Here is a 26,310-nt window from a genome sequence, read left to right on the forward strand (position 1 = left end):
GTGCCTGTACCGAACAGCTTTTCTCCAGCACCATGGAAACTAGCAGAGTATAAATGCTGGAATAAGATGCTTATTTGATACCCAACTTAACGCTGAGATACGGGCAGCTTTGGGTCAGACCATCTGAAAGTCCACAACACTATTTGACTCTGAGCCTTAAATTTCGTGTTTTCTCGATAAATGGAGTCAGTGACATAGACCAGACCCCCTCGGTCTAGTGTAGAGGAGTCTGCAATGACTCTTCAACTTGTCTTTCAGACAGCTGAGAGCAGGCTGATTGCCTACTACTGAGGTAATCTTCTAACCTGCTGACGACCCAGGTTCTGAAAAAAATAAAAATAAATAGAAAGTTTAAAAAATGCAGTGAGTTAGTAAAGAACAATGTGTTAAGAACAATACGTGTATAGCATGTAAGTACATCTTTAGGATCATTAAACATTAAGAGGCGATTATCTAAAAATGACAGAAGACAACACAGACATTAGCTCCAGTCATATTTCTATAGATAATAATAATAATAATGTATTATTAATAATAATAATGATAAATTTAATAATAATAGTAATACATTTTGCAAAAATTTTATTAGTATTATTTAGGAAGAATTAGTTGGAAAAGATTCCCAGTAATGTCTCTCAAACTTCCTCAAATAACTTAACTCTTTATAAATAGACTGAATTGAATTTTGGACACCAATACACTGAATTGAAGAAAGGTCAGTTTCTGTTTTGCATTATATTAAATTGTTTCTTTCTTGTTTTGTCTTGTGATAATACCAAAAAATAGATATATCACAAGGTGGATCTGGATTTTAAGGAATGTAGAGAAAATTATTAGTACTTCTAAAGGACTCTTTAAATCTGTGAACATTACCTATGCTCTGCAGGGTTAGGGTTATTGTTGGAGGCTTCAGAGTTCTCAGTATTATGCTCACTTGGCCTTTAAAGCCCAAAGAGCCAATGAGTGGATAAGGCAGTTGAGAAGAGGGAACTGAATGAGGAAGTTGGCAATAGGAATTCACATGTAGGTGTTTGTAGGGATATTGGACATTCAGATTGTATTTAGGGCTGCAGGAAACCTGATCTGCTTCATTTGTCAAAGCAGATATTTTCTTTCTGTCGACTGTATCAATTAGATTCTTGGTTCTCTCCTTCCAGTGCTTCTTCCATAGGGAGAAACTGGAGATAGCTGACTGGAGAAGCCTAGTGACCTCCTGCTCGACATCAACAAACCCATGTTAGCAAATTATTTAGTTGGGTTTCATAATTTCATCTTCATCTATGTTGCTCTGATAGCAACATAGCATTTATGTTGTTCTTCAACAACATAAATGTTACTGTTTCTTGAAAAACTGATTTTTCTCTATTTGCTCAAACAAATATAAATGTAAGACCTTGCCTTTCTAATTTACTCCAGTTTTATTTCCCTAAGCTTGTCTCATAATAAAAAAATTACAACCTTCTTTAACACTAGAAGCACTATTTTAAATTAGTCACAATTTTATTAGGATTTAGTCACAAAATGAAGAAAAATGTAAGAGGTTCATATGGTCACTTAAGTTGGCAATAAAATAAAATAAAAAACAGGCAGACACAAAAATGAGCCAAAAAAAATCTGAAAAGCCACCTGGGTGTATGGAGCTGATCTGAGTTTGGCCCTCTGCTTGAGGTCTTTAGTTCTCAGCTGTTTGTGGTTGTCTTGACTCAAGACAAACTGTGAAGTAAGCTTGGCAACTTGGATCTGGTCTTCAGACAACTGCAGTTCCTTGCACTCAGTGTGTCTGTGGGAGAAAAAAAATGCAGACGGTCAGGCGTATCATTTATTCTTCACGGAGAATAGCTGATAAGCCACTGAGACACAAACTCACGTGAGAACGTAGTTCACACTGACCACACAGTGAGGTCTGGAAGAGCGGCTGTTGTGGACAATGGTTGCGTAGCTTTGCACCCACACCCAGCCTCCATATTTTACTAACATGCGGTAATACTTTGTTGTCACTTGTCCTTTAATAAGTACTAAAAGAACACAAAGTCCAGAACCAGACAAAATTAGTAAAACCTTTCCGCGCCTGGTGAACCTCCCATGTTTTACTTCTGTTAACTAGCTCTAACTAAGACAGCATTTTGGTGCAACTGGGAACCAAGTAACTAAGTAAGTTTAGCTACTTGGATCAGGTTTTCAGATAACTATCAATGGTAAACTAGCGGAAACTGACTGTTACTATGTCACTATAAATCTAGAAGTCAGTTTCAAAAATGATGAGCATGAGAGGCTGGGTTTGAACTTTAACATTCAAAAATACCAATCACTTGTACAATATGCAACGTAAAGGATTTTAAAATGAGAGCCAACCACAAAATAAAAGTTTGACGGTCCAACTTGTATTGGTACCAGGTTGTCTTAAAGACTGTGAAACATAGGCATTCTGTGGAGTAAAGGAAGATATTATTGCAGTAGAATCACACTTGTCCAGAGTTCCAATATCTGTCTTTTCATATTTCTTAGGTTATTCCTTAATTGCAAATCCACTGAAAATATTCCAAGAGATTTAGAAAACTCACATAAATGGTGTGCATAGCGTAGGTGTAGAATGTCACATGTGTGAACATGGTGGTAGAGGGTTTTCTCAATCAGATCTTGAGGCTCAAAGCCTGTCAGCTCAGCAACGCTGGCTCCAGCACAGCAAAGGACACAAGTTAGACACTTATCTCGAAAGCAAAGGGTTGGAGTAAAGTGGTTAGCAACAGAATAGTTCAAAGCCAATATTTGAAAACAGAAAATACATTTATAATAACATATTTTTACATGACCGATTGAGATTTTTTAGGAAGCAGTAAATGTGTGTCCTACCTCATGTCCAAAAAGATGAGTTTTAAATCCAGGTTTGCCCGAAACATAAACATGTTGCTGTGAAGTTTGACCTCAGTGATCCCACTGGGGGGCAGGGAATGACCAACTCCCACCAAACCCACAATCTGATAACAGTATTCATACAACGTCATCTCAGTCCTGTGTAGACTGAGTTTTAGGTAGCCACTGCAATGGATCACCTAGAAAACAGCATGATAGCTCTACTTTATACACACAAGGACAAAGTTGTTGGAAAGTTTCTTAATGACTGAAAAGCCCACAATGGTCTTCAACCTCTTGGAAGGCCATTGTGGTCTTCCAGACCTGTGACTGGAACCAAGCTTTCTGACATTAACAGTACATTTCTCTCTAGGATGCCTTGATAGTCTTGCAATTTCATCATACTCTGCACAGATTTGAGGCATCCTGTACCGGGTGCAGTAAAGCAGGCCTGAACAAAACTAAGCGTCCTCCATTTTTCACATTGGGATTGTGTTCTTTTCTTGATAACTCCTGGTGACATTGTGCTGATGTGCCTCGTCAGAACGCTCTAGTTTTGTCTCATGACTTTATGTCAATAGTGAATAAAAAATAAATGCAGAAATGTAGATTTAATTAAAAGAATATTTAATGCCTTTTGATTGTTATCCATTCTGGGATTAACATTTATCATAAAAGTCTTTGTTATATGTAGTTAAGTCCGTCATGACTGGAAGTAAACTTGATGCTCTCAGGTCTGTCTGATAATTTTATGGTTGCCGATGGACAGAATATAAATAAATATAGTGAAAAGATGGGTATCTGGTTGGAGAACTTCAGGATATTTGCTTTTTTGGAAATGAAGAAGCTGGAGTGAGTACACAGTACCTCCAGATTGCGGGTAAGTATCAGATTCAGGCAGAAGAGTCTTAACTTCTTCAGGGGTGTGGTATAGCTGATGGGTATTTTCCCAATCATTCCCAGCAAAATTTGTCTCCATTTGCAGATCCTGCATGGTTTCTTCCATTTTTATTTTTATTTTTTTGGCTGGTATAAGCCACACATGCACAGAAGCGATTTGACAGGTAGAATCTGCGACAAAACCATAGTAGTAGCAAATCCATAATTCCATGCTCAAATCTTAAGAGCCAAACCTTTTTATCAATTATGGTGGAAGAGTGATGCAAGTTGCCCCGTTGATGCTATATGCAAAGCACTATGCCAGAGATTTCAGAGAAACTGGACATCTAAAGTACAGGCAAAATGGCGTCACCGTAGTGACAACCAACACACTCACCAATATTAATGTTGACATAGCAAGGAAGTTGAGATGTTTGTATTTTATGGTATCAAATTTATGCCAAAAGTCTACCACGAGTCCACAGTGCATTGGAGGCACCAATTTGAATTCACTACAAACATGTACACAATCCACATTCACATTGATGCTTGGCATCTTCTGGGACAGTTGTGGGAGCCGCAGGCATCCTATTGCACTCTGTCACCATTGTGGTCAGACATACGGTGCTAGAGTATTTGTCAATTTATCAAAATGTATTCATTCAAATAATTTATGCTCTGTGTAGTAGCGATTGTTTGTTAAACCAAACATCCAAAAAAAAGTTCCATCAGCCACTATGAGGCACTGGGGTCAAGATTCTTGACACAAGCGAAAGAAGTTTAACGTCCAAACTTGTTGATTGTCTTGGTTGATTTTATTTTCCATTTATGCAAGCAATTACAATTATCAAACTTTTCTTTGTTTCTTTGTTCTTCTGACCTCTCTTGCACTGGTAAAAACCATAGGCCCCAAACCCAAATGCCTGCTGGTCCTTTACCAGCCCCCTACATTTATAGAATGTGGACTGACCCACCTTGCTTCCTGTCTGGCTTACAAATAATAAAAAAAAAATAGGAAAAAATAAGAAAATGAAACAAAAAATAAAATCAATTATCAACCTGCAAATAAACTCTGTAAATAATGCAAAAAATTGAAGTTTAAGAATAAACTAACAAAATTCAAATGGATAAAGAAATAAAGAATAAATAGCTCCAACACTCCGGCCCCTAATTGCGAATACTGTCCAATTACTTTAACAAGGAAAAGGAGCTATTCCATAAAACATGTCATTACTTCCTCAGGGTGATGCTTCCAGTAGCAAAAGAAGTTTGGTCACAGGTCTTTCCAAAACACTGGTCTTTGTTTGCAATTGCACAGAACGCACCAAGCCTTTTGCATCCTGGTTTACACTTAAGACTTTGGCCATCATCCAGGATCCTCTTGGAGCTGTAGAGTCTGCGATTAAAACAACATCTCCAGGAATAAGACATCTTTTAGTTTTTGTCCATTTTTGTCTTTCCTACATCAGAGGTAAGTACTCAGAAAGCCATCTTTTCCAGAACAACTCTGCCATGTATTGCACTTGTTTCCACCTTTTTCTGACATAAAGATCCTTTTCACTGAACAATCCTGGTGGCAAAACTGGTTTGTTTTTCAACAACAAATGGTTGGGTGTGAGTGCCTCAAGATCATTTGAGTCATCTGAAACTTTGTCTGAAACTGTCATTTAATATGGCTTCAACTTCACAAAAGATTGTTTGAAGTCCTTCATCATCTACAACTTGTTCTTTGAGAGCTGAGACTAAAATACTTCTAATGGAATGAATCAGACGCTCCCAAACTCCCCCTTGGTGAGAGGCTGCAGAGATGTTAAAGTTCCATCCTACACAAAAAAGCATTTTGAATTTTAGCATGATTCAGTTCATCCAAACTCTCTTTCAGCTCTCAATTTGCACCAACAAAATTTGTGTCATTGTCGGATCTAATTGTGGAAACGGGGCCTCTTCTACAGATGAACCTGCGGACTGCATTTATACAGGAATCGGTATCGAGAGTGTAGGATATTTCCAGATGTACTGCACGGCTGATGAAACAAGTGAACAGAGCTCCATACCTTTTCAGGAGACTTCGTCCTCTTTTAACACTTACAGGACCAAAGTAATCCACTCCAACATTTGTGAAAGGAGCGGTGGCTGGCAGAACTCTTTCTCCTGGCAGATCTGCCATTTTTTGATCAACAAACAACACAATGAGAGATGATTTTTCTGGCAGCTGAATTACCATTTATTATCCAGTATTTTTGTCTTAATCTGAACAGCATATGAGCTCTTCCTGCATGTCCCAACTGTTAATGAATATGGTGTAAAATCAGGGTGGACACATACATAGCCTTTGTCAAAATTACAGGATGCTTTGCTTCGACAGGCATGGCTGTTTTATTCAATCTGCCAACCACTCTGAGAACTCCAGCATCCAATACTGGGTCAAGTTTGCATAGAGAACTTCTCCTGGAGACTGTTTTAAGGCCACTGGTGATGAAAGCCATTTCAGTAGTAAATTTCTGTTGTTGTGCAAACTGAATGATAGATAGTTCTGCCTTGGCCAAGTCTTCAGGAGTCAGATTTTCTTTCTTTAGAGTGGTCTTGAATCTTTCCATCTGCTTTTCCAGTTCTTTCTTTTGATTTTCTGGATCATTTTTATTTAGGTCTACAGCAGCAAACTCTTTTCTCTTCTGTTGCAGCAACATGAGGATGATTTTCAGCTTTAAAAACCAGGCAACAGAGATTTTAAGCTTTGTCCAAGATGGAAAAATAATAAATCAGATAGTTTGTAGCATTTTCTGATTCCTTCACAACACTTTCTGTTAGGTCCTTTTTGACCTCTGGGTCATCTGCAGGAATTGCAAGGTGATCCACATCCAGTTTAAGCCATTCCTCCTCTGATCTGTGGAGAAATTCAGGTCCATTTATCAATCTCCTGCATTTGAGGAGCTCCTCAGATCTCATTTCTCTAAATGCATCATCTGCAGGATTCTCCTTGGAGGAAACATATCTCCTATATCAACATCTGTTGCTTCTCAGATAACAGAGGTTCGGTTTGCAACAAAGGTGTGAAATCTTCTTGTTTCACTGGAAATATATTTTAGTACTGTTGTACTATCAGTCCAGAAAACAGGTTTTTCCAATTGTATTTGCAGCTCTTTCTGCAGCAGTTTATTTACTTGGACTGCAAGAACAGCAGCTGTCAGTTCCAACCTGGGGATTGTCATTTGCTTCATAGGGGCAACTCTTGCTTTTCCTAAAATGAAAGCAACATGTGAGATGTTATTCTTTTCCAGTTTTAAATATGACACTGTTCCATAGCCATCTTGACTTGCGTCAGAGAAATGATGAAGTTATCTGGTTTTCTGATGCAGTTTGGTTTGATACAACGATCCACTTTAAAACTGGATATCAACTGGAGATCCTCCAGCCAATCAAGCCACTTCCTAGAGAGAGAATAGGGAATAACTTCATCCCACTTCAAATTTTGTCGACAAAGTTCTTGTAGCAACAGTTTAACTGGCATACTGAAGGGAGGGAGCCACGATTCCCAAGAGATCATACAGTAAGCTAATCACAGACAAAATGCCCCTTCTGGTGTGTGGACGGTCCTGCACAGAGGTTCTGAACTTGAATTCGTCTGTTTCAATGCTCCACTGTAAACCCAGTACTCTCTCAACTGGAAGCTGATCTGTGTCCAAATCCAGATTCTTAATTATTTTTTTTGGTGTCCTTTCCTCTGGGATTGACATGAGCACTATGCAACTATTGCTGACCCATTTTGAAAGCATGAATCCTCCTTTAGAGCAGAGGTCTGTCAGCCTCTTCACCAGGTGCACTGCATTTTCTTCTGTGGGAACAGATTTTAAACAGTCATCCACATAAAAGTTATTTTTGATTGTGTTAACCACTTCAGCTGGAAACTGTTATCATCAGCAGTTCTTTGCAGAGCATAATTTGCACAGCTGGGTGACACTGTGACACTGCTCCAAATAAATGAACCAACGTCCTGAACTCCTGTGCAGGTTTTGAAGTGTCACCATGATGTCACCACAGAAACGGAGAAAGTTGACATGTTTTTCAGAGACATACACTTGGTGAAACATGGCATCAATGTCAGCCATTAGTGCAACAGGCTCTTTTCTAAATCTGATGAGGACTCCAACCAGAGAGTTTTGTGAGGTCAGGTCCTTGTAGAAGTTGACTGTTCAGTGATGCTCCTTTATAAGTTGATCCACAATCAAATACAACTCTTAACTTGCCTTTTGTGGGATGATGCACTCCATGATGAGGAATGTACCACAGTTTTCCATCACCTTTCTGAAGCTCATCTGCTGGTACAGCCTCCGCATGTCTTTGCTGCAGCATGTTGTTTACGCATGCAGTGTATTCCTCCTTGTACTGAGCATCCTTTTCAAATCTCCTTCTGAGGCTCTGGAGGCACTGCTCTGCAACACAGATATTATTTAGCAAGCTGGGACTTTCATTCCTGAAATGTAAGTCAATATGATAATGACTTCCAACAAGTTTTGTCAAGTTAATGACAATGTTCATGAAATGCAAATCCTCTCTGGACATTTCAGTTTTCTCCTCTGATGATCTTTTATTAAAATCATGATTGTACTGTTTGACCAGCACTTCTTTAAGATGCTCAACAGAGATCCTGTTGGCTGTTACAGCAGTGCAGACATTTTTATTTCTTCTGTTGCTTCTAATGCGCAAGGAACCATTTATGACCCAGTCAACTTTAGTTTTTACAGTATAAAGCCCACCATCCACACTGTTTATCACCTCCCAGGGCTCTAAAACATTTGAAGCATCAGTTCCTATCAGTAGTTCCACATTTGCATTGATGTTATGAAGCTTAAAAGGCTTAAGATGAGGCCACTGATCAATGTCTTTTTGCTGGGGAATAATCAATGTAGAAACTGGTATGGTACTCTGAGTCAAAACATCTGGCAATGCTATGAAGTCATTTATTTTCAAATCAGAGATTTTCAAACCAGACAAAACTTGTACATTAGCAATCTTATTTTGACTCGTTGTTCTCAGCAGAATATTTGTCCTTTTGCCCTTTAAGTTCAGTCTTTTTGCCTGAGTTTCTGTACAGAACGTACCTGAACTTCCTGGATCCAGAAATGCATAAGTTTGCACAATTGTGTTGCTGTTTTGACTTTTAACTTTCACTGCAACAATAGAAAAAACAGCATCATCATCATGACCGGCCCCAATATGCACACATGTCTGAGTGGTTGCAGTTGAGAAGTTGACATGAGACCTTTTTGTCTGTAGGGTTTGTTCTGAAGAGGCTTTTGGCTCCTTTTGCTCTATGTGAAGAACTCCCGGATGCTTTTGGTGACACACGTTGCAATCCAAACGACTCCTGCAGTCTTTGCTTGTGTGACCAACTTTCAGACAACCGAAACAAATCCCCCTTAGTTTAATGAAGGTCAACTTGTCCCAATGCATTTTAGCTTTAAACTGCATACAGTTTTCCAATAGATGATTTCTTTGTAAACAAAACAAGCAGTTGTGAAGAACAGTAGACTTGGTCTTGTTTTCAGTTGACAGAGTTTTGGCATCTATTATTGTGTTGACATTTGTGGCAAAACTGCTTCCTTTTTTCCTTTGCTTGCTGGAACTTGAGACTTTAGAGTTGATCCGAGTTTGTGGATCTTGGATGTTGCCAAACACTGGATCTGATGCGACATTTACTTCTTTTACTATAAAAGCAACCAGATGAGTGAACAAAGCTCGGTGGCCATTTTGCTCCTGCAGCTCATAAGCAGTAACTCTTCATTTTTCCCTCAGTTTATATGGAAGTTTCAATACGATCGTTCTCATGTTTGAAGGTAAATCCAATTATTTCATGTAAACAATTTGTTGTGTTAGATTTGAACATCCTTGAAGAGAAAGAGAGAATGATTGAAGACTTTTCACATCGTCACCTTTTATTGGTGTCCAACTCATAATCTTCTCCATATATGCAGAAGCTATTTTATTTTCATTTCCAAAATGTTCTTCAAGAAGATATTTGGCCCTGGAATAACCTAGCTCAGGAGGTAAGTGCTGACAACCGTGCACCAGATCTTTAGGCTGCCCCCTATTGAACTGCTCTAAGAAGTGCAAACAGTGGCTCCAGTTGTCAGTTTTAGCTTCCACTCCGTTCTCAAAAGCGTTCATAAATGATCTGTACTGCATTGGATCCCCATCAAACACGGGAATATTTCTAGATGGGAGGACAGACGATAAATTTTGTTTTACAAGTAAGGCAGTGATGTCATTTTGTCTCTGCATGATGTTCAGAAGATCATTCTGACAGTTCTCAGTCTCAGAGGAAGATTGAAATTGTGTTTGCTGCGTTGTTTGAGTTGAAGAATCAACTTTTACTCTCTTTTGATCCGTTTTAAGTTGTTTCTGCCTTCTGTCTGCCTTCTGTTTAGGTCTGACGATAGGAAAGTCAGATGAAGAATTTGCTCTTTCTTTGGGAAAAACTCATCAGCGCGAGGATTTAGCAGGGGCGTGTCCTTTACTGTAGCTCTTTCAAAATAAGAGTTAATTCTATCAGATCGTTTAGAACCAACGACTGAATTCATTAAGACATTAAGTTTTGCATTAGTTGCTGCCAACTCTATTTCCAAATCTAATTTTTCCTTTTCTTTCCTCAGATTTTCCTCTTGCTCTTCGATCAGATGTTTTTTGTCCAACGCGGCGAATCTCTCCATGTGCGCCGCCTTTTCAGCTGCAGCTTTAATGCGAGCAGAAGATGTGGACGAAGTCCGAGAATACTGTGAAGATGTTTTTGAACGTGGATTTACACTTGAAATATTAGAAACACTGTCCTCAGGACTTATTTCATCCACCTCTGCAACAAGAGCATCATCAACATTATTGTTCTGTTCTGCTTCATGCAACCAAACCTTTACATTGTCTATAAATTCAGAGAATGCCACCACCTTGGACTGAAAATGCACAGTTTGCCTTTTCACTTCTTCTTCTGGCAATGGGAAATTCAAAAAGAGTTCATGTAAATCAGTTCAATCAATCAATCAATCAAATTTTATTTGTATAGCACATTTCAGCTACAAGGCATTTCAAAGTGCTTTACATCATAAACACAAAACACAAAGGCATGCAACATAGAATAAAATACCAAGGTTTTTTTTTTTTCCTCTTTTTTCCCCTTTCTTCCCCCTTCCCTTTGACACGGAATTTAAGCGCCTGTTACCGCCGGACTCTGCCGTCCGTTTAACCACGGGTATTCGCCGGGCCCCGTTGCCCACAACAGGAAAAAAAAAAAAAAAAAAAGCAATTACATACATATCCACAAAATCAAATCCATACATATTACATTTCAAATGCAACTCTAAACAGGTGCGTTTTTACTTGAGATTTGAAGGAAGTCAGGGTTTCCGCTGTTTTACAGTTTTCTGGAAGTTTGTTCCAACTTTTTGGTCCATAGATGCTGAAAGCTGCTTCTCCTCTTTTGGTTCTGGTTCTGGGGATGCAGAGCAGACAGAACCAGAACCTGAGAGTCTGGAAGGTTGATACAACAAACAGTAGATCTTTGATGTATTGTGGTGCTAAACCGTTCAGTGATTTATAAACTAACAACAGTATTTTAAAATCTATTCTTTGAGCTACAGGGAGCCAGTGGAGGGACTTTAAAACTGCTGTTATGTCTCTATCTTCCTAGTTTTAGTGAGAACAGGAGCAGCAGCTTCTGGATCAGTTGTAGCTGTTTGATTGATTTGTTGGACAGGCCTGTGAAGATGCTGTTACAATAATCAATGCGACTAAAGACAAACGCATGAATGAGTTTCTCTAGATCTGGCTGAGACATTAGTCCTCTAATCCTGGAGATGTTCTTCAGGTGATAGAAGGCCGATTTTGTTACTGTCTTTATGTGGCTCTGGAGGTTCAAGTTTGAGTCCATCACTACTCCCAGGTTTCGGGCCTGATCGCTAGGTTTTAGTTGTAATAACTGAAGCTGTGCATTGACTCTAGATCTATAGCTCTAGATCTATAGCTCTAGATCGTTCCTCTTTAGGTCCAAAAATAATGACTTCAGTTTTATTTTTGTTCAGTTGGAGAAAGTTTTGGCACATCCACACATTTATCTGCTCTAAGCATTTATTCAGTGATTGGATGGGTTCAGAGTCACCTGGTGACATCGTAATGTAGAGCTGTGTGTCATCCGCATAGTTATGGTAGCTTATATTATTTCCTGTTATGACCTGAGCTTGTGGGAGAATATAAATATTAAATAAGAGGGGTCCTAGGATTGAACCTTGGGGTACCCACATGTGACCTTTGACCTCTTTGATGAGAAGTTTCCAATTGAAACAAAGAAATCCCTGTTCCTTATGTACGATTCCAACCACTCGCGCACCGAACCAGAGACTCCAACCCAACTTTCAAGTCGATTCAGTAATATGTCATGGTCGACAGTGTCAAAAGCTGCACTGAGGTCCAACAGAACCAGCACCGTGGTTCTGCCACAGTCCGTATTTATATGAATATCATTGAATACTTTTACGAGGGCAGTCTCCATGCTGTGGTGAGCATGAAAACCAGACTGGAAAGTGTCAAAGCAGTTGGTCATCATGAGGAAACTATTTAATTGTTTACACACAGTTTTTTCAATAACTTTGCTGATGAATGGGAGGTTTGAGTTGCATCTTGATAGCATTTAATAAACTTGACAAAGTCAGAAGACCCTTTCTTAACATTTTCTTGTGATGTCATTAATGCGGAGATTTTCTCCACAAGGTTTTCAGCTTGTTTACACTTTAAACTTAGTTTTTCTTGACATGTTTTCACATAAAACTCCAAACTCTTTTGTGTGAATTTGATGTTTCTTTTCTCTTGTGACTATGAGTGTCGTCCTCTTTGCTCTTTACATCCGACATTTTTAGCGATCCTTTAAATTATTTCAAACCTTTAAAGCGACATTATTCCACAAGGAATCCACAGGATGAAGCACAAACGTGTCTCTTTGTTTAAAGAGGTTGATTCTTGCGAACAAACATTTCCATGATGGGCATCGGCGCACGTCTGAATTCAATTACGCGTCAACTTGTCACATCAAACTCATCTCATCAGTCTTTGCAGTGAAATAATGTCTTTAAACTCCAATAGTTTCACTGTTTGTCCTTTACAGCTTGAACAATATTGCCACGTACCAGTTTGCTGAATGAGTAACGTGGCAATCCAGGCCTCACACAGCAAGTCGCTTGATTTCATCAAAGACGGTCCAAAACCTTTTGTTTATGGTAATCCTTGAGATCCATAAATCCAACGTGTCCAATGATGAAGAATTATTCCTTTTAATCCACAGGATGGCTCCTTACTTGATCCATGAGAAGGTCTTTACTTGATCCACGGGGCGGTTTTTACTTGATGTAGTGGCGATTGTTTGTTAAACCAAACATCCAAAAAAAAGTTCCATCAGCCACTATGAGGCACTGGGGTCCAGATTCTTGACACAAGCGAAAGAAGTTCAAGGTCCAAACTTGGAGATTGTCTTGGTTGCTTTCATTTTCCATTTATGCAAGCAATTACAATTATCAAACTTTTCTTAGTTCTCCTGACCTCTCTTGCACTGGTGAAAACCATAGGCCCCAAACCCAAATGCCTGCTGGTCCTTTACCAGGCCCCTACATTTATAGAATGTGGACTGACCCACCTTACTTCCTGTCTGGCTTACAAATAATAAAAAAAATTAAAAAAAATAAGGAAAAAATAAGAAAATGAAACAAAAAATAAAATCAATTATTAACCTGCAAATAAACTCTGTAAATAATGCAAAAAATAGAAGTTTAAGAATAAACTAACAAAATTCAAATGGATAAAGAAAGAAAGAATAAATAGCTCCAACACTCTGTAATAAACAGTTAATTCAATGAATCTTCCTCAACCTTTCTGCTAAACATAGCGCAATGTAGGACATCTTTTCTATGTAAATGCAATCACATTGTTGTATTCCAGATCTTATAGTGTTTATTGCATAACAACCAATAAAATCATAATTTGAAAGTAATTATTGATTAATAGGCAATAGTTATTACTAGTTTTATTATTATACCAATCTCGTGGTAACTGAATTGTGCTTGCGAGGAGAGTAATACATTTTTGTGGTGGACTATTGGCATAAATTTGACGCCATCGGACTTAATCTGTAGCTGGAGGTGATTTAGCTAATACTATGGTTTAGCTCCCTCTTTACTTTGACCCTTTCATACCATAGATTGTGCAGATTTTTGTTGAGTCTTTTCTGGTTTTCTGGACATACAACATTTGCATACTCAACTTTTACAAATCTGGACATGACAAACTGATTGGGGTTTTTCACACATCATACAAGCTGAATTTCATTTGATTTTTAAAAAAAAAATGTTTATTGGTTGTGCTGAAACTGGTGTCTCTTCTCTTTTGCCATGGGATTATTAGGTTCCCTGAGCTTTATGCACAGTTTACAGATCAGAGCGCTAGATAATGTTGAAGTTATGAGTGCTGTGAGTAATCGCAAATTAGAATTTAAAAAAAAAACATGCTGCACATACCTTATAGCCCCCACATGTCAATCCTGCATTCCTTTTAGCAAGGACACATTTCATCCTCAAAAAGAAGGATCGTTCAACTTCGTATTCTGGAAATCAAAGGATTGAGTCGCATGTTGTACATACAATATTACCTTTATATTCTTTATTGTTTTTCAGCAATATGGTGTAGAAGGCACTCAAGCTTAATGTAAATATAGAAACCAAAAACATACAAGGCAAACCTATTCTATGTTGCCCCACACTCAGCAGATTGAAAGGATTGAATGGTTTGATTTCGTTCTAGTTTAAGTGTTGCAATGTGATGAATGATCATATACATTAAAATTAGAACATTAATAACACTTTAGAACAACCTAAATTGTGAGAGTCTGAAGTACCTGGACAGAAGTGATGGTGAGGTGGCTGTTGAAAACTTAGTACTGTCGTCATCTCGTCATGATCTGATGGATGGATGTATTCAAATATACTGTTTCCTGTTAGCTCAACCTGCAACATCCACATTTGCAGCAGCTAGTATTTTTTCTAGGCTCTTTAGTATTCATTGTCACAACCAAACACTAATAGATCGATCCGAATCAAGTGCTTACAGACACAAAATGTAAGCTACTTATGATAATCCTTATAAATATATTAAAATATATATCAAATAGATTATATTACCTCATAATATATATAATTTATTTATGGGGGAAACTGTGTTTGAAAACAGTTTTTTCAGTTATTAAAAAACAAATTTAATGAATGAATTATGTCATACAAGAAAAAACCCACAGATCTGAGCTAGGGTCCTACCTGGGACAAGCCAAGGTGGACAGATGCTGTTTCGGAGATGTATATGATTTTCCCATCCGAAGCAACAACAAACAGAAAGCCATCTAGAGTCTGAAAAAACACAATGACAAGGTCGGAGACATTTTCCATCAGAAAGAAAGATGTAACTATTTAGCAAAATGCGAAAGGCATTTTGCTAAAATGCCAGCAAAAGGTTCTGCAGACATTTTAGAATAGGGTTAGGCTATATGAACACAGTTAGGCCATAAGAGATTCACAACTAAACACTAAATGGAATTGCATTTAAGTCAATGCAGTGAGCCCTCGTTTTTCGCGGGGTTACGTTCCAAAAAGAACCCGTGACAGGCCAAATCCGTGAAGTAATAACCTTTATTTATTTTTTACAATTATTACTCCATTATACATTTAAACCAAAGAACAAAAGCTTTTTACAGGCCCAAGCATTTGTTTGACAAATAAAAGTACTGTATTGATGTGTGTTTTGTTTTTTTACAAATAACTACTGTACTGTAAAATAAAACTTCAATCATCAATACGAACTTCAAATTGCAGAGATCAGCACCGCCCCACCGCGACCCGAGTCATTGGATTAGAACGGGAGAAGTTGAAAAATGATTATGAAAAAAACTACAAAGTCCAGTAGGACAAATAGTGACTCGCGTGTGTTCACTGCTGTTCTGACTGAGCCGCTGCATCCTGACTCCGCTCTGCAGCGGTTAGGGTCAGGTTATAGGGTTATAGGTATAGGTAGTTGTTGGCGCTCTTTTTTCTTCTGGGCAAAAAGATTCTTATAAACCGACATGCCATCATCGATTATGTTTGAGTAGCATGTCCAGAAGTTGAACTTTTTCTGCGATAGTTCGAATCTTCCTCTGCCTTTTGGGCCCGACCGCAAGTGCCTTTTTGTCGGTGCAGAACGTTTTGTCGACATTATGGGTTTTAGAGAAACTTGAAATCTCAAGAGAATTTGCAAAGGTAAATTTGCCGAGCTGTTTTCTGTACGTGTACATATTAAACCGCAACGTTATTGACACAGGTTATAGTTATAGGACAAATACACTGGTCACATTCTTAAACAATCAGAAGGCGAATAAACTGGTGAAAGTCATGGCGACATGTAAGTAAGATGTTTACCAATGTACTGATGATTTGTGCTTTGGTAATTAAGTCTCAGCAGTTTTTACTTAAATGTAATCCTATTCATATTGTGAGAAAGAGACGTCTGCTGTTTTTGCTTTTTTCCCAAGTTTTTTGTCATCACACACATTTAATTCCAGAAAAACATGCTAGTTTCAAATAATCATTTCATTTTCACTGGAAGATAATTATCTGAACCACCTTGTGTGAAAAAGAATTGCCTCCTAAACTTACAAATGTCATTTGCTGTTTGAGATAACTGTCAGTGATGTGGGGGAATTTTGGTCCACTTTCTTTTCAAAACTTTCTTTGTAATTCAACTCCATTGCTAGTTTTGAAGTATGCATGACCAGTTTGCAATTATACCACAGTACCTAAGTCTGAATGCCTTCTCTGTTTTTGAGCCATTCAGATATGGGTTTGTAGGGTCCGTTGATCATTGTAGAACCCAAACGCACTTCTGCAGCATTTTGCTGCAAACCTTTTTCACAGTTAAAATGTGTGAAAATTTTAACTGTGATCCAAAGATTAGGCAAAGCATAAATTAAAATCAAAGAGAGTGACTTAAATAAAAATGTCTTCAGCTGCTATTTAAATGAATAAAGATTCTGAAGACAAGATAAAAGCAAAGATAGCTCATTCCACAGTCAAGGTGCAACAGTCTTCAGAAGTTTCCCTCAAGTTTTATACCTGACCTTTGGGATAATGAGTAGAGCAAAATTAATTTCTTTCAAACTTGACAGCTTAGTTCAACTTAAAAAATAGGTGTTTATTTTCTCTTAGAAAAGATATAGATAGCCTGTGGAAAGCATTAAAACTAACTGAGTACAAAGCATTAGTGTAATTCAAAACACTACAACATGTCATATTCAAACAACAGCAGAAGAAAATGAAAGACAATATACTTACTTGTAAAAGGTGGGAGCTCATGTCTTTGGTCAAGACTTTCAGACCCAAACTTGGCAAATTATTCCATCCACCGATACCTATGTGACGGACACAATGATGTAAAGATATTTCAAGCTATATATCTGTCTGTGTATATGAATATGTATAGATACATAATTAAACAAGTGTTATGAAATACAATATTAACATTGAGAGCTTTAATATCTGATACAGCTAAATATTTAATGTCTACTGTTGTCCAAGGAGTATTTTGCTACCAGTACATCCACTAAATATTGTTCAGGTTTATTACTAACATTTTCCACAAATAAAAGCTCTCAATCTGTTACTGTGACAGCAACTCAGACTTGCATGGCCAGATTTGCTTAGCACTGACCAAATTTTTCCACTTTAAACACAAAGAATGTCTCAAGTCTTCTTATTTTGCCTTTGAAATCACACACTTTTCCACTGACCACACCTATGAACCAGCCGATGATATAAATTCAGCAGTTATTGCTGAAAGGATGTTTAAAATAAAGAATAAAGGGAATTTTCTGTTTGTGTGAAAAGCTGAATATGAGGGAGTTGTGAATGCAAGTTCTTGACCTTGCAATACTAAAGAAGGCTCCATTTATAATGTAAAGGTACAGATCAGTTTACAGGCTTCAAAATTGAACAGACTTCAGAAATGAATGGAAAATCTGAAAAAAAAGAAAAAAGTATATGCATTTTTAAGCTTTTTAGCTTTCAAAATTTGCTTCGGTAAACATACTGAATAACTATTGCATACATTTTTTGTAAATTCTGACAAGGAAGAAGTCATCTTTGGACCAGAACGTGTAAAAAAAAAAGCTGCTTCATCAATTACTTAATATGGATTTAATTGGATAGTGCAAGTCTGGACATGTGGTCACATGTCCAGAGGCAATGGATCTTCATTCCAAACACTGAAAGGCCTGCTGTGAATATTCACCTTTGTTACATCCCCACAGAGTTTCTGAACACCCATCAGCTGATTGGGGTGCTACATATGATATGATCCAAACAGGAGTTGCCAGGCTCCAGGATAAATATGCAGAAACTTTTTTATTCTCTAGAATAGCGCCAAATACTGTCTTTGAGAGACTCAAACATGGCACAAGTAATGAGGAGGAACAATGAGCAGGTAACCCCGTAACTGTCATCTCCAAACCCTTACATGTCAGAAGTAGGTTCATGAAACTTTCAAATATATATAGAGTGAAAAAAAGAGAAAGAGAGAGCGAGAGAGAAAGATTTTGATTTGATTTTTAAAAAGCTATTTATTCACTCAGTGGTGATACATAGGAACATTCAACAACTTCAAATTAGCACATTCATTAATGAGAGTTCAGAATTGTTTAAAGTAAATAAAACACCTTCATAATCCCAAATATTCTGAACAATATTTCGTTCATCCACTTTTAAATATTTATATTCTAACATCACTCTTGCTCTAACCATACTCTAAAGGATTTTTATACAATCAGTATTCTGTTCATTAATTTGAAATTTTTCACTCAAATATATTGCAAGCTTTGCTTGACTGAGAAAAAAATTTAACAGCCATCCAATTTTCTTCTTTCTTTTGCCATATAAGAAACTAAAAATAAAAGACTGTTCTGTAAAACTTTCTCCAAATAATTTTCTAATATTTCTTAATAATGTAAATCAAATCAAATTAAATTAAGTTTTATTTGTATAGCACATTTCAGCAGCAAGGCATTTCAAAGTGCTTTACATCATAAACACAAAAACACAAAGTCATGCATCATAGAATCAACAATACATTCATTGTTACATATTACATTTCAAATACAATTCTAAACAGGTGTGTTTTAAGTTGAGATTTAAACGAAGTCAGGGTTTCTGCTGGTTTACAGTTTTCTGGAAGTTTGTTCCAAATCTTTGGTGCATAGATGCTGAAAGCTGCTTCTCTTCTCTTGGTTCTGGGGATGCAGAGCAGAACCAGAACCAGAACCAGAACCTGAGAGTCTGGAAGGTTGATACAACAACAGCAGATCTTTGATGTATTGTGGTGCTAAACCGTTCAGTGATTTATAAACTAACAACAATATTTTAAAGTCTATTCTGCTGTTATGTCTCTATCTTCCTGGTTTTAGTGAGAACAAGAGCAGCAGCATTCTGGATCAGCTGCAGCTGGAGGATTGATTTGTTGGACAGGCCTGTGAAGACGCTGTTACAATAATCAATGTGACAAAAGATAAACACAAAGATGAGTTTCTCTTGATCTTACTGGGACATTAGTCCTTTAATCTTAGAAACGTTCTTCAGGTGATAAAAGGCCGACTTTGTAACTGTCTTTATGTGGCTCGCAAGGTTCAAGTCTGAGTCCATCACTACTCCCAGGTTCCGGGCTGATCGCTAGTTTTTAGTTGTAATAACTGAAGCTGTGCACTGACTCTAGATCTATAGCTCTAGATTGTTCCTCTTTAGGTCCAAAAATAATGACTTCAGTTTTGTTTCTGTTCAGCTGGAGAAAGTTTTGGCACATCCACACATTTATCTTAAATCATCAAAATCCATTTCTTCTTGTATTCCTTCTGGTGTAGTCGTTTGACTCTCTTCAGTTCCTTCAACAGAACTAACAAAATCCTTAAAGTCACATTTTGCAAGATTTGACAGTTTTTGCTCTCCAGTTGAAACTCCTTCCTCATTATTAATTTCTTGAGCTCCTTCCCCATCGGGAGCTACCGGGTCTCCCTCCCCAGCATCAGCCTCCGGAGCTCCCTCCTCAACTGCGCCCACTATAGCTCCATTCGCCATATCCACTGATGTCATCAGCTCTGGATTTTCATTAACCTGAACGGTCTCTTTTTGAACCTTTCCAGGGCAGTTGCGGACTGAATGTCCCTTCTGATTACAACCAAAACACCTCATCGTTTCCGTTGTCGCAAAAATAGTGTCATCAAAACCGTCAACCTTAAATTTCATCACTATGCTCAGTTACTCAATATCATTTTTAAGAATCATAAACACTTGTCATCTAAAGGACACAACATGTTTCAACTTTGCTGATTTGCAACCCAAAGGAAGCATTTTCATTGCTGACACTATCTGACCGTGACGTGACAATTCCTTCAGAAATGAAAGGTGGCAAATTAGACAAGATGATCTTTTTTGCCGGGTTTATTAAAGGGAAAACAGTAGTTTGCGTATTTCTCAAAACAATTCCCCTCTCAACTACGCTCTTTACCTTTTCAATTGAGTCCAAAAACAGAACCACTGCATTGTTCATTCTGGACACTGCTTTCACACTTTCACACCCAACAATTTCCCCAACAGCCAAACCACACTCCTCAACCGAGAAATCCACGCCAACTGGTATCTTAATGTCGTGTCTTCGTGAAAGGCTCCTAAAGCCTGCAGTACCATAACTTTTCCCGGCCATCGAAAAAACACTATTAAAAATACCGATAAAAACAAAATGTGTTAAAGTGCAAAAAAAGTGAAACACCACTGTGAAAAGTGAAGTTTAAACCTTTAGAAAACCTCGTGGTCCTCCAGCCGAGGTCCGGCCAGATCCACCACTCGTCCTAGGCAAAAAATTCCTGCAGTGTAAAAAACTCTTGACCAAGCCGTCTCTCCCCGCACAGGAAAAACCAGCAAACTCCCAGACAAAACTGGTTCTCGAAGCAACCAGTACAGAGACTCAGCTTGCCGCTGCCTCTCCTTCCTCAGTAAAGTCCACACCAAAAAGACACTCCTATAAAACCTTGGAAGAGAAAAAGAGCTCAGTTTGCTGGAGTCCATCAGAAAGAGCGGCAAATCCAGACCCATGCCGCCAATCCTCTGAAGAATGCCACACAAGATTCCTCTCCACACCAGATCCGTAGTTCCTGTGAGTAATCTCTGAATAAACTGAATACGGAAAGCAGCACCTCTGCTGGCCAGGTGGACCAGGCCTGGTCCACCTTCCTCTCTTGGCAAAAAAAGTACACTTTGTGGGATCCAATGAAGCTTGTCCCAAAAGAAATCCACCAACACCCAAGATCCATTTCCACTTCATCAGCCGACCCTTCACATTATCCGAAACATTGTCCCAATTTTTCTCTTCAAAAGCGTTATTACCCATAAAAACACCTAAATATTTAAAACCACCTGTCTTCCATACTAAGTCACCCGGCAGAATGAGTTGATCCTCCAACTGACTCCCAACCAATAGAGCTTCGCTCTTCCTCCAGTTTATTTTTGCAGATGAAATGCATCCAAAAAGAGACACAGTTTTAGCTAAAACATCAATGTCCACTTGTGAGTTTACAAAGACTATTAAGTCATCAGCATAGGCTGACAATTTTAAAGAAACATTACACCCAGTAATAAAAACACCACACAAGTCTTTCCTCAGTTTATGAAGCAAAGGTTCAATTGCCAAGGAATAGAGCATCCCTGACAAAGAACAACCTTGCCTCACACCCCTCGACACATTAAAAGGAGCACTCAGGCCACCATTTATTTTAATGACACTCGCAATGTCACGATACAAAACCCGGATCTTAGCTATGAAAGCAGGGCTGAACCCAAAAGTGGACAGAGTCTGCCATAAATATTGGTGTTCAACCCGGTCAAAAGCTTTTTCTTGATCTATGGAAATTAGACCAATATCTAAGCCCAATGAGCTGGAGAGTTCCAAAACGTCTCTAATTAAAGTGACATTGTCACTTATTAGCCTGCCCGGCACGCAATACGTCTGGTCCTTGTCGATGACAGAAGGCATCACTCTTCGGATTCTCGAAGCCAGGGCTTTGGAAAAGATCTTATAGTCTGTGCAGAGCAAAGAAACTGGCCGCCAGTTCTTCAGATCTTGTAGATCCCCTTTCTTCGGAAGCAGCGTGATGACGGCTCATCTACAGCTCAGAGGCAACCAGCCTCTCTGCAGACTATCTGCGATCACTTCCAACAGATCTTCGCCGATCACTGACCGAATGACTTGTAAAAATTCACAGGGAGACCGTCCACACCAGGGGATCTTCCACTCTTTAAGCTCATTAAAGCAGTATGCAGTTCATGCAGCGTAAGAGGAGCTTCCAGCTTTTGATTATCGTCATCGCTCACCCGAGGAAGTCCTTCGTAGAATGCTGCACTCACATCTGGTTCGTCTAAAAGTTCACACTTAAAAAGGTCTGTATAAAATCTGACAGCAAACCTCCTGATCTCAGATGAACAAGAGACAACAGAACCACTGTCAGTCCGCAGGGAGTGAATAATTCTTCTTTGCCCATTCTTCTGTTCAAGTCCAAAGAAAAAGTGAGACGGAGCATCCATCTCCGTTACATTTAGGAAACGCGATCTGATTAAGGCCCCTTTAGCTGCTGTGCCCAGCAGGTTGGCCAAAGTGGCCTTTTTAGCTTTGAGGGAAGCTAAACACCCTCGGTTTCCTGTAGACGCTGCCAACCCCTGCAGCTCTACTATCTGGACCTCCAGGTCCCTCATAGATCATGGTGAGTGTACTGTAAACACAACTGTTTAATTTGGCATTTCCCAAAATCCCACCACTGTTGGACACAAGAGAAATCTGATTTGGATTGCCCACAAACATGTTAAAGCTGTTCGGAAAGCTCCATCATTTAAAAGAGCTGTATTAAAATGCCAGTAGACGCTCTGGGTACGAACATTTTTTATATACACAGAACAATAGACCAGGCAGTGATCAGAGAATGATCACTGCCTGGTAGGAATGATGTGACAATTCTTAAAAATATTCAAATGATGTTTAAATGTATAAAACCAATCCAATCTGGCCAAGGACAAAACATTATCCTTGGAATGACTCCATGTATATTGTCTCTGAGTCTTATTAAAACACCGCCACACATCTAACAGGTCAGAGGTCGCAATTAGTTGCTTAAGTTTCCGAGAAGATCCAACATGAGGTTCTGGATGATTTCTATCAACCGATGGCATCTCAGTGCAGTTAAAATCACCTCCCAAAAACATATACTCATAATCAATACAGTCGTTCACTGTCTCTCTTAAAGTGTCCAAAAAAGCATCCTATCCATCCCTGTGGATGGAGCATATGCATTAATAAAGACCAAAGTCACTTTTTCATATTTGACCTTTACCTTCAATAAATGACCCTTGATTATTTCCTCTGTCTCACAAGAGATAGGCAAGAAGTTTTTTGAAAAAACAATCCCCACACCGCCACTGCAGCTGGACTTGTGACTAAAGAAAAACTCTCCTCCATATTCTTTCTTCCAATCACTCTCTATGTCAGCAGTGCTGTGCATTTCTTGAACTAACATTAGGCCTATATCAATTTTTTTAAGAGCCATAAGTACAAAAAGCTCAGCTCTTTTTACTGCATCCCTGGCACCATTTAGATTCAAAGTGCCTATATTAAAGTCACACATGGAAAAAGAGAAACAAAAGAGAAAAACTAGAGAAACATAAAGAAAGTCACGAAGCATCCTCATCTTCATCAGCAGTATTTGTTTGGGCTTTGACCTTTAACATCAGTTTCTTCAGGCGATAGATTTCCTGATCTGTCAACACATTGTCGGCAAGGTGTCCAGTTCTCCTGGTAAGGACCCGAGAGAAGTCAACGAACATTTTTAAATCCAGGAAATATTCCTCCACTTTGACAAGCCTGAGTCCTTTAGTTTTTTGTAAAAACTTCTTAATTTCAGCAGAAGTATACATATTCCTTTGGTCCTGGCTTAAAGACAGGCCACCATCAGAATCTAAACTGTGTTCTTCTGCCGTATTCGCTTTTCTTGGACCTAAAGGTTGTGGTGCTACTCGTAGTAGGGTCAGAACTTTTCCTCTTCTGCGACAGTGTCAAAAAATCCTCATCCATCATGCTGTCATCCTCACAAACGCTTTCACAAACAATTCCATCAGTTCTTCTGTCCTCTAAATCATCAGAGCGGTCACACTCATTGAAGAACTCAGGCTGTTCTCCCGCAACTGGAATGGAAGTACCCGCAAGAGACCCCGCAACCTCAAGATCCTCACTGACTACCATCAGGTCACTAGCGGCATCAACACCGCGCCCTACCTCAGCGGCATCGCGGCTCACACAAGCAACAACGCGACAAGGGCGCCGCTAAACGGTCCGCGTTAGCGGCGCCCTGGACAACAATACCATTGCCAACATTCACAACCTGTGTATTCTTAAGTTTCTCGGGACACGCACGAATTATATGACCTTCTGCACCACAGCCAAAACACTTCATGTTCTCTGATGAGGCAAACACCACATAATTAAAACCATCCACTTTAAAGTTAAAAGACAGGCTGAGCTCATTAGCCATGTCCTTTAGTATCATAAAAACCTGCCTCCTATGACACACAACATGTTTAAGAAGCGCAGATTTACAACCCAGAGAAACCATTTTAATGGGTGAAACCAACTGTCCATAACGAGAAGATCATTTTTGATAAACGGGGGTGCATTGGAAATGATTATCTTTTTAGCTGGACTAACAAGCGGGAGAACCGGTGTAAAGGTGTCATGGATGACAACGCCCCTTTCAACCAAATCGTTGACCTGAGATGTATTGTCAAGAAAAATCACAATCGCCCCATTCATACGGGAAGCAGATTTCACGCTTTCACAGCCTACCACACTTCCAACGGCTAAGGCTGCTTCCTCTACTGAGCAATTCACTGTCGGGATCAGCTTCACAGCATGTCGGCGTGTTAACTTTTCAAAACCAGCGCCACCCTCCATCACGGGCATAATGCCAAACGCCAAACTGACCCGGTAGTAAAAGACTACCGGGTCAGGTTAGGGAAAAAACCCAGAAACCAACTTAAAACCAAAGAACAGTAAGAAGAGGGGGAAAAACATGCAAAAAAAGGAGAAACAAAGCAGAAAAAGATTCACAAAATCACTCAATCAAGATCGCTCGGGTCTCCAACTCCAGTCACTCCGCCATTCTCATCGAGAGAGAGAGAGACATAGAGAGACAGAGAAAGAGACACACATAGAGAGACAGAGAAAGAGACACACGCAGAGAGAGAGAAAAAGAGACACAGAGAGACAGAGAAAGAGACACAGAGAGACAGAGAAAGAGACACAGAGGGACAGAGAGAGAGACAGAGAAAGAGACACAGAGAGAGAGAGACACACAGACAGAGACAAAGAGAGAAAGCGATGAAGACAATTTTATTTCAGTGCGATGGGGGAATTTTTCTGCCATAATTCAAAAGCACATATTTTCATTTTGAAAGCAGGATTATATGCCTTTCTTCTCAAAGAAAGGCATAGGCCTATACCAATATACCAAATACAGTAATGATAATAATAATATTAATAACCCTCATTATTTTTGTTAATATTAATATTCATTATTTAAGTCTATTCTTTATTTATAAAGAAAGATGCTGCAGCATCCATCCATCCATTTTCTTACACTCTTATCCCATTGGGTTTGAGGGCTGTTGGCGCCTGTCGTCAGTTATCAATGGCCAAGATATAGTTATAGCTAAACTTAAATTAAAGTAACATTAATATTGACAATAACAATAAGGCTTAGGGTAGAATTCTAATTATTATTATTATCATTACTATTTATTATTATTATTATTATTATTATTATTATTATTATTGACGAATAATAGAAGTTAAACCTAGTTTAGTTTGTATAGAATTATAAAATACTAATAAACATTCAAATAAAATAAATGTGCAAAGTCGTAAAACTCGAGTTTGTTATTATTACTGCATTATAAAATATAATCGGTGATGCAGATGTGCTGTCAAACTGTAAAAAGAATTAGAGCAGTTTTTAATGATCTCCATGCATATAAAGAACCGGAAAGTTCGAACCTTGTCCAGTTCGAGCAAAATGAAAGTTTTTAGGATTTTGTGTTTATTATTATTATTATTATTATTATTATTGTTGTTGTTGTTGTTGTTGTTGTTCTATTCTTTCGAGATTTTTTATTTTATTTATTTATTTTTTATTAGAAAGAATGAATACCTCATGCTTTGAACTGACTTTAAATGTGATGGCCTTCTATAGTTCTGAATTGGTAAAAATCTCTTACCGTCTGTGAAGAAAGCTCTCATCCTCAGGTAGCTGCTTGTCAGCCGGATAATGGAGGCCTTGTCCAGCTGGGAGGTGATGGCTGCCGGCAGGGGAAGCAGTTTTGCCAGCTCATAAAACTCCCTATTCTCTCTTTCTCTCCGCGTCTTTGCAGCGTTTTTAGATTTTTCTTTCAT

At 38.6% G+C, this 26,310-nt stretch overlaps 1 protein-coding gene across 1 annotated transcript; it reads right to left on the reverse strand.

The window, feature by feature from the left end:
* Positions 1–284: 284 nt before the first annotated feature.
* On the reverse strand, positions 285–26,310 carry sim2 (SIM bHLH transcription factor 2). The gene is made up of 10 exons (XM_055023496.1): positions 26,136–26,310; positions 17,115–17,191; positions 15,069–15,158; positions 14,654–14,762; positions 14,277–14,362; positions 2,851–3,050; positions 2,562–2,668; positions 1,868–2,015; positions 1,627–1,780; positions 285–323 (listed from the first exon to the last, which is right to left on the reverse strand). Exons 1-10 carry the CDS (start codon positions 26,308–26,310, stop codon positions 285–287), a joined length of 1,185 nt encoding a protein of 394 aa, XP_054879471.1.

This window comes from Poeciliopsis prolifica, unplaced genomic scaffold (assembly GCF_027474105.1).
Source record: "Poeciliopsis prolifica strain line A6 unplaced genomic scaffold, Auburn_PproV2 SCAFFOLD101, whole genome shotgun sequence".
NCBI classification, from domain to species: domain Eukaryota; kingdom Metazoa; phylum Chordata; class Actinopteri; order Cyprinodontiformes; family Poeciliidae; genus Poeciliopsis; species Poeciliopsis prolifica.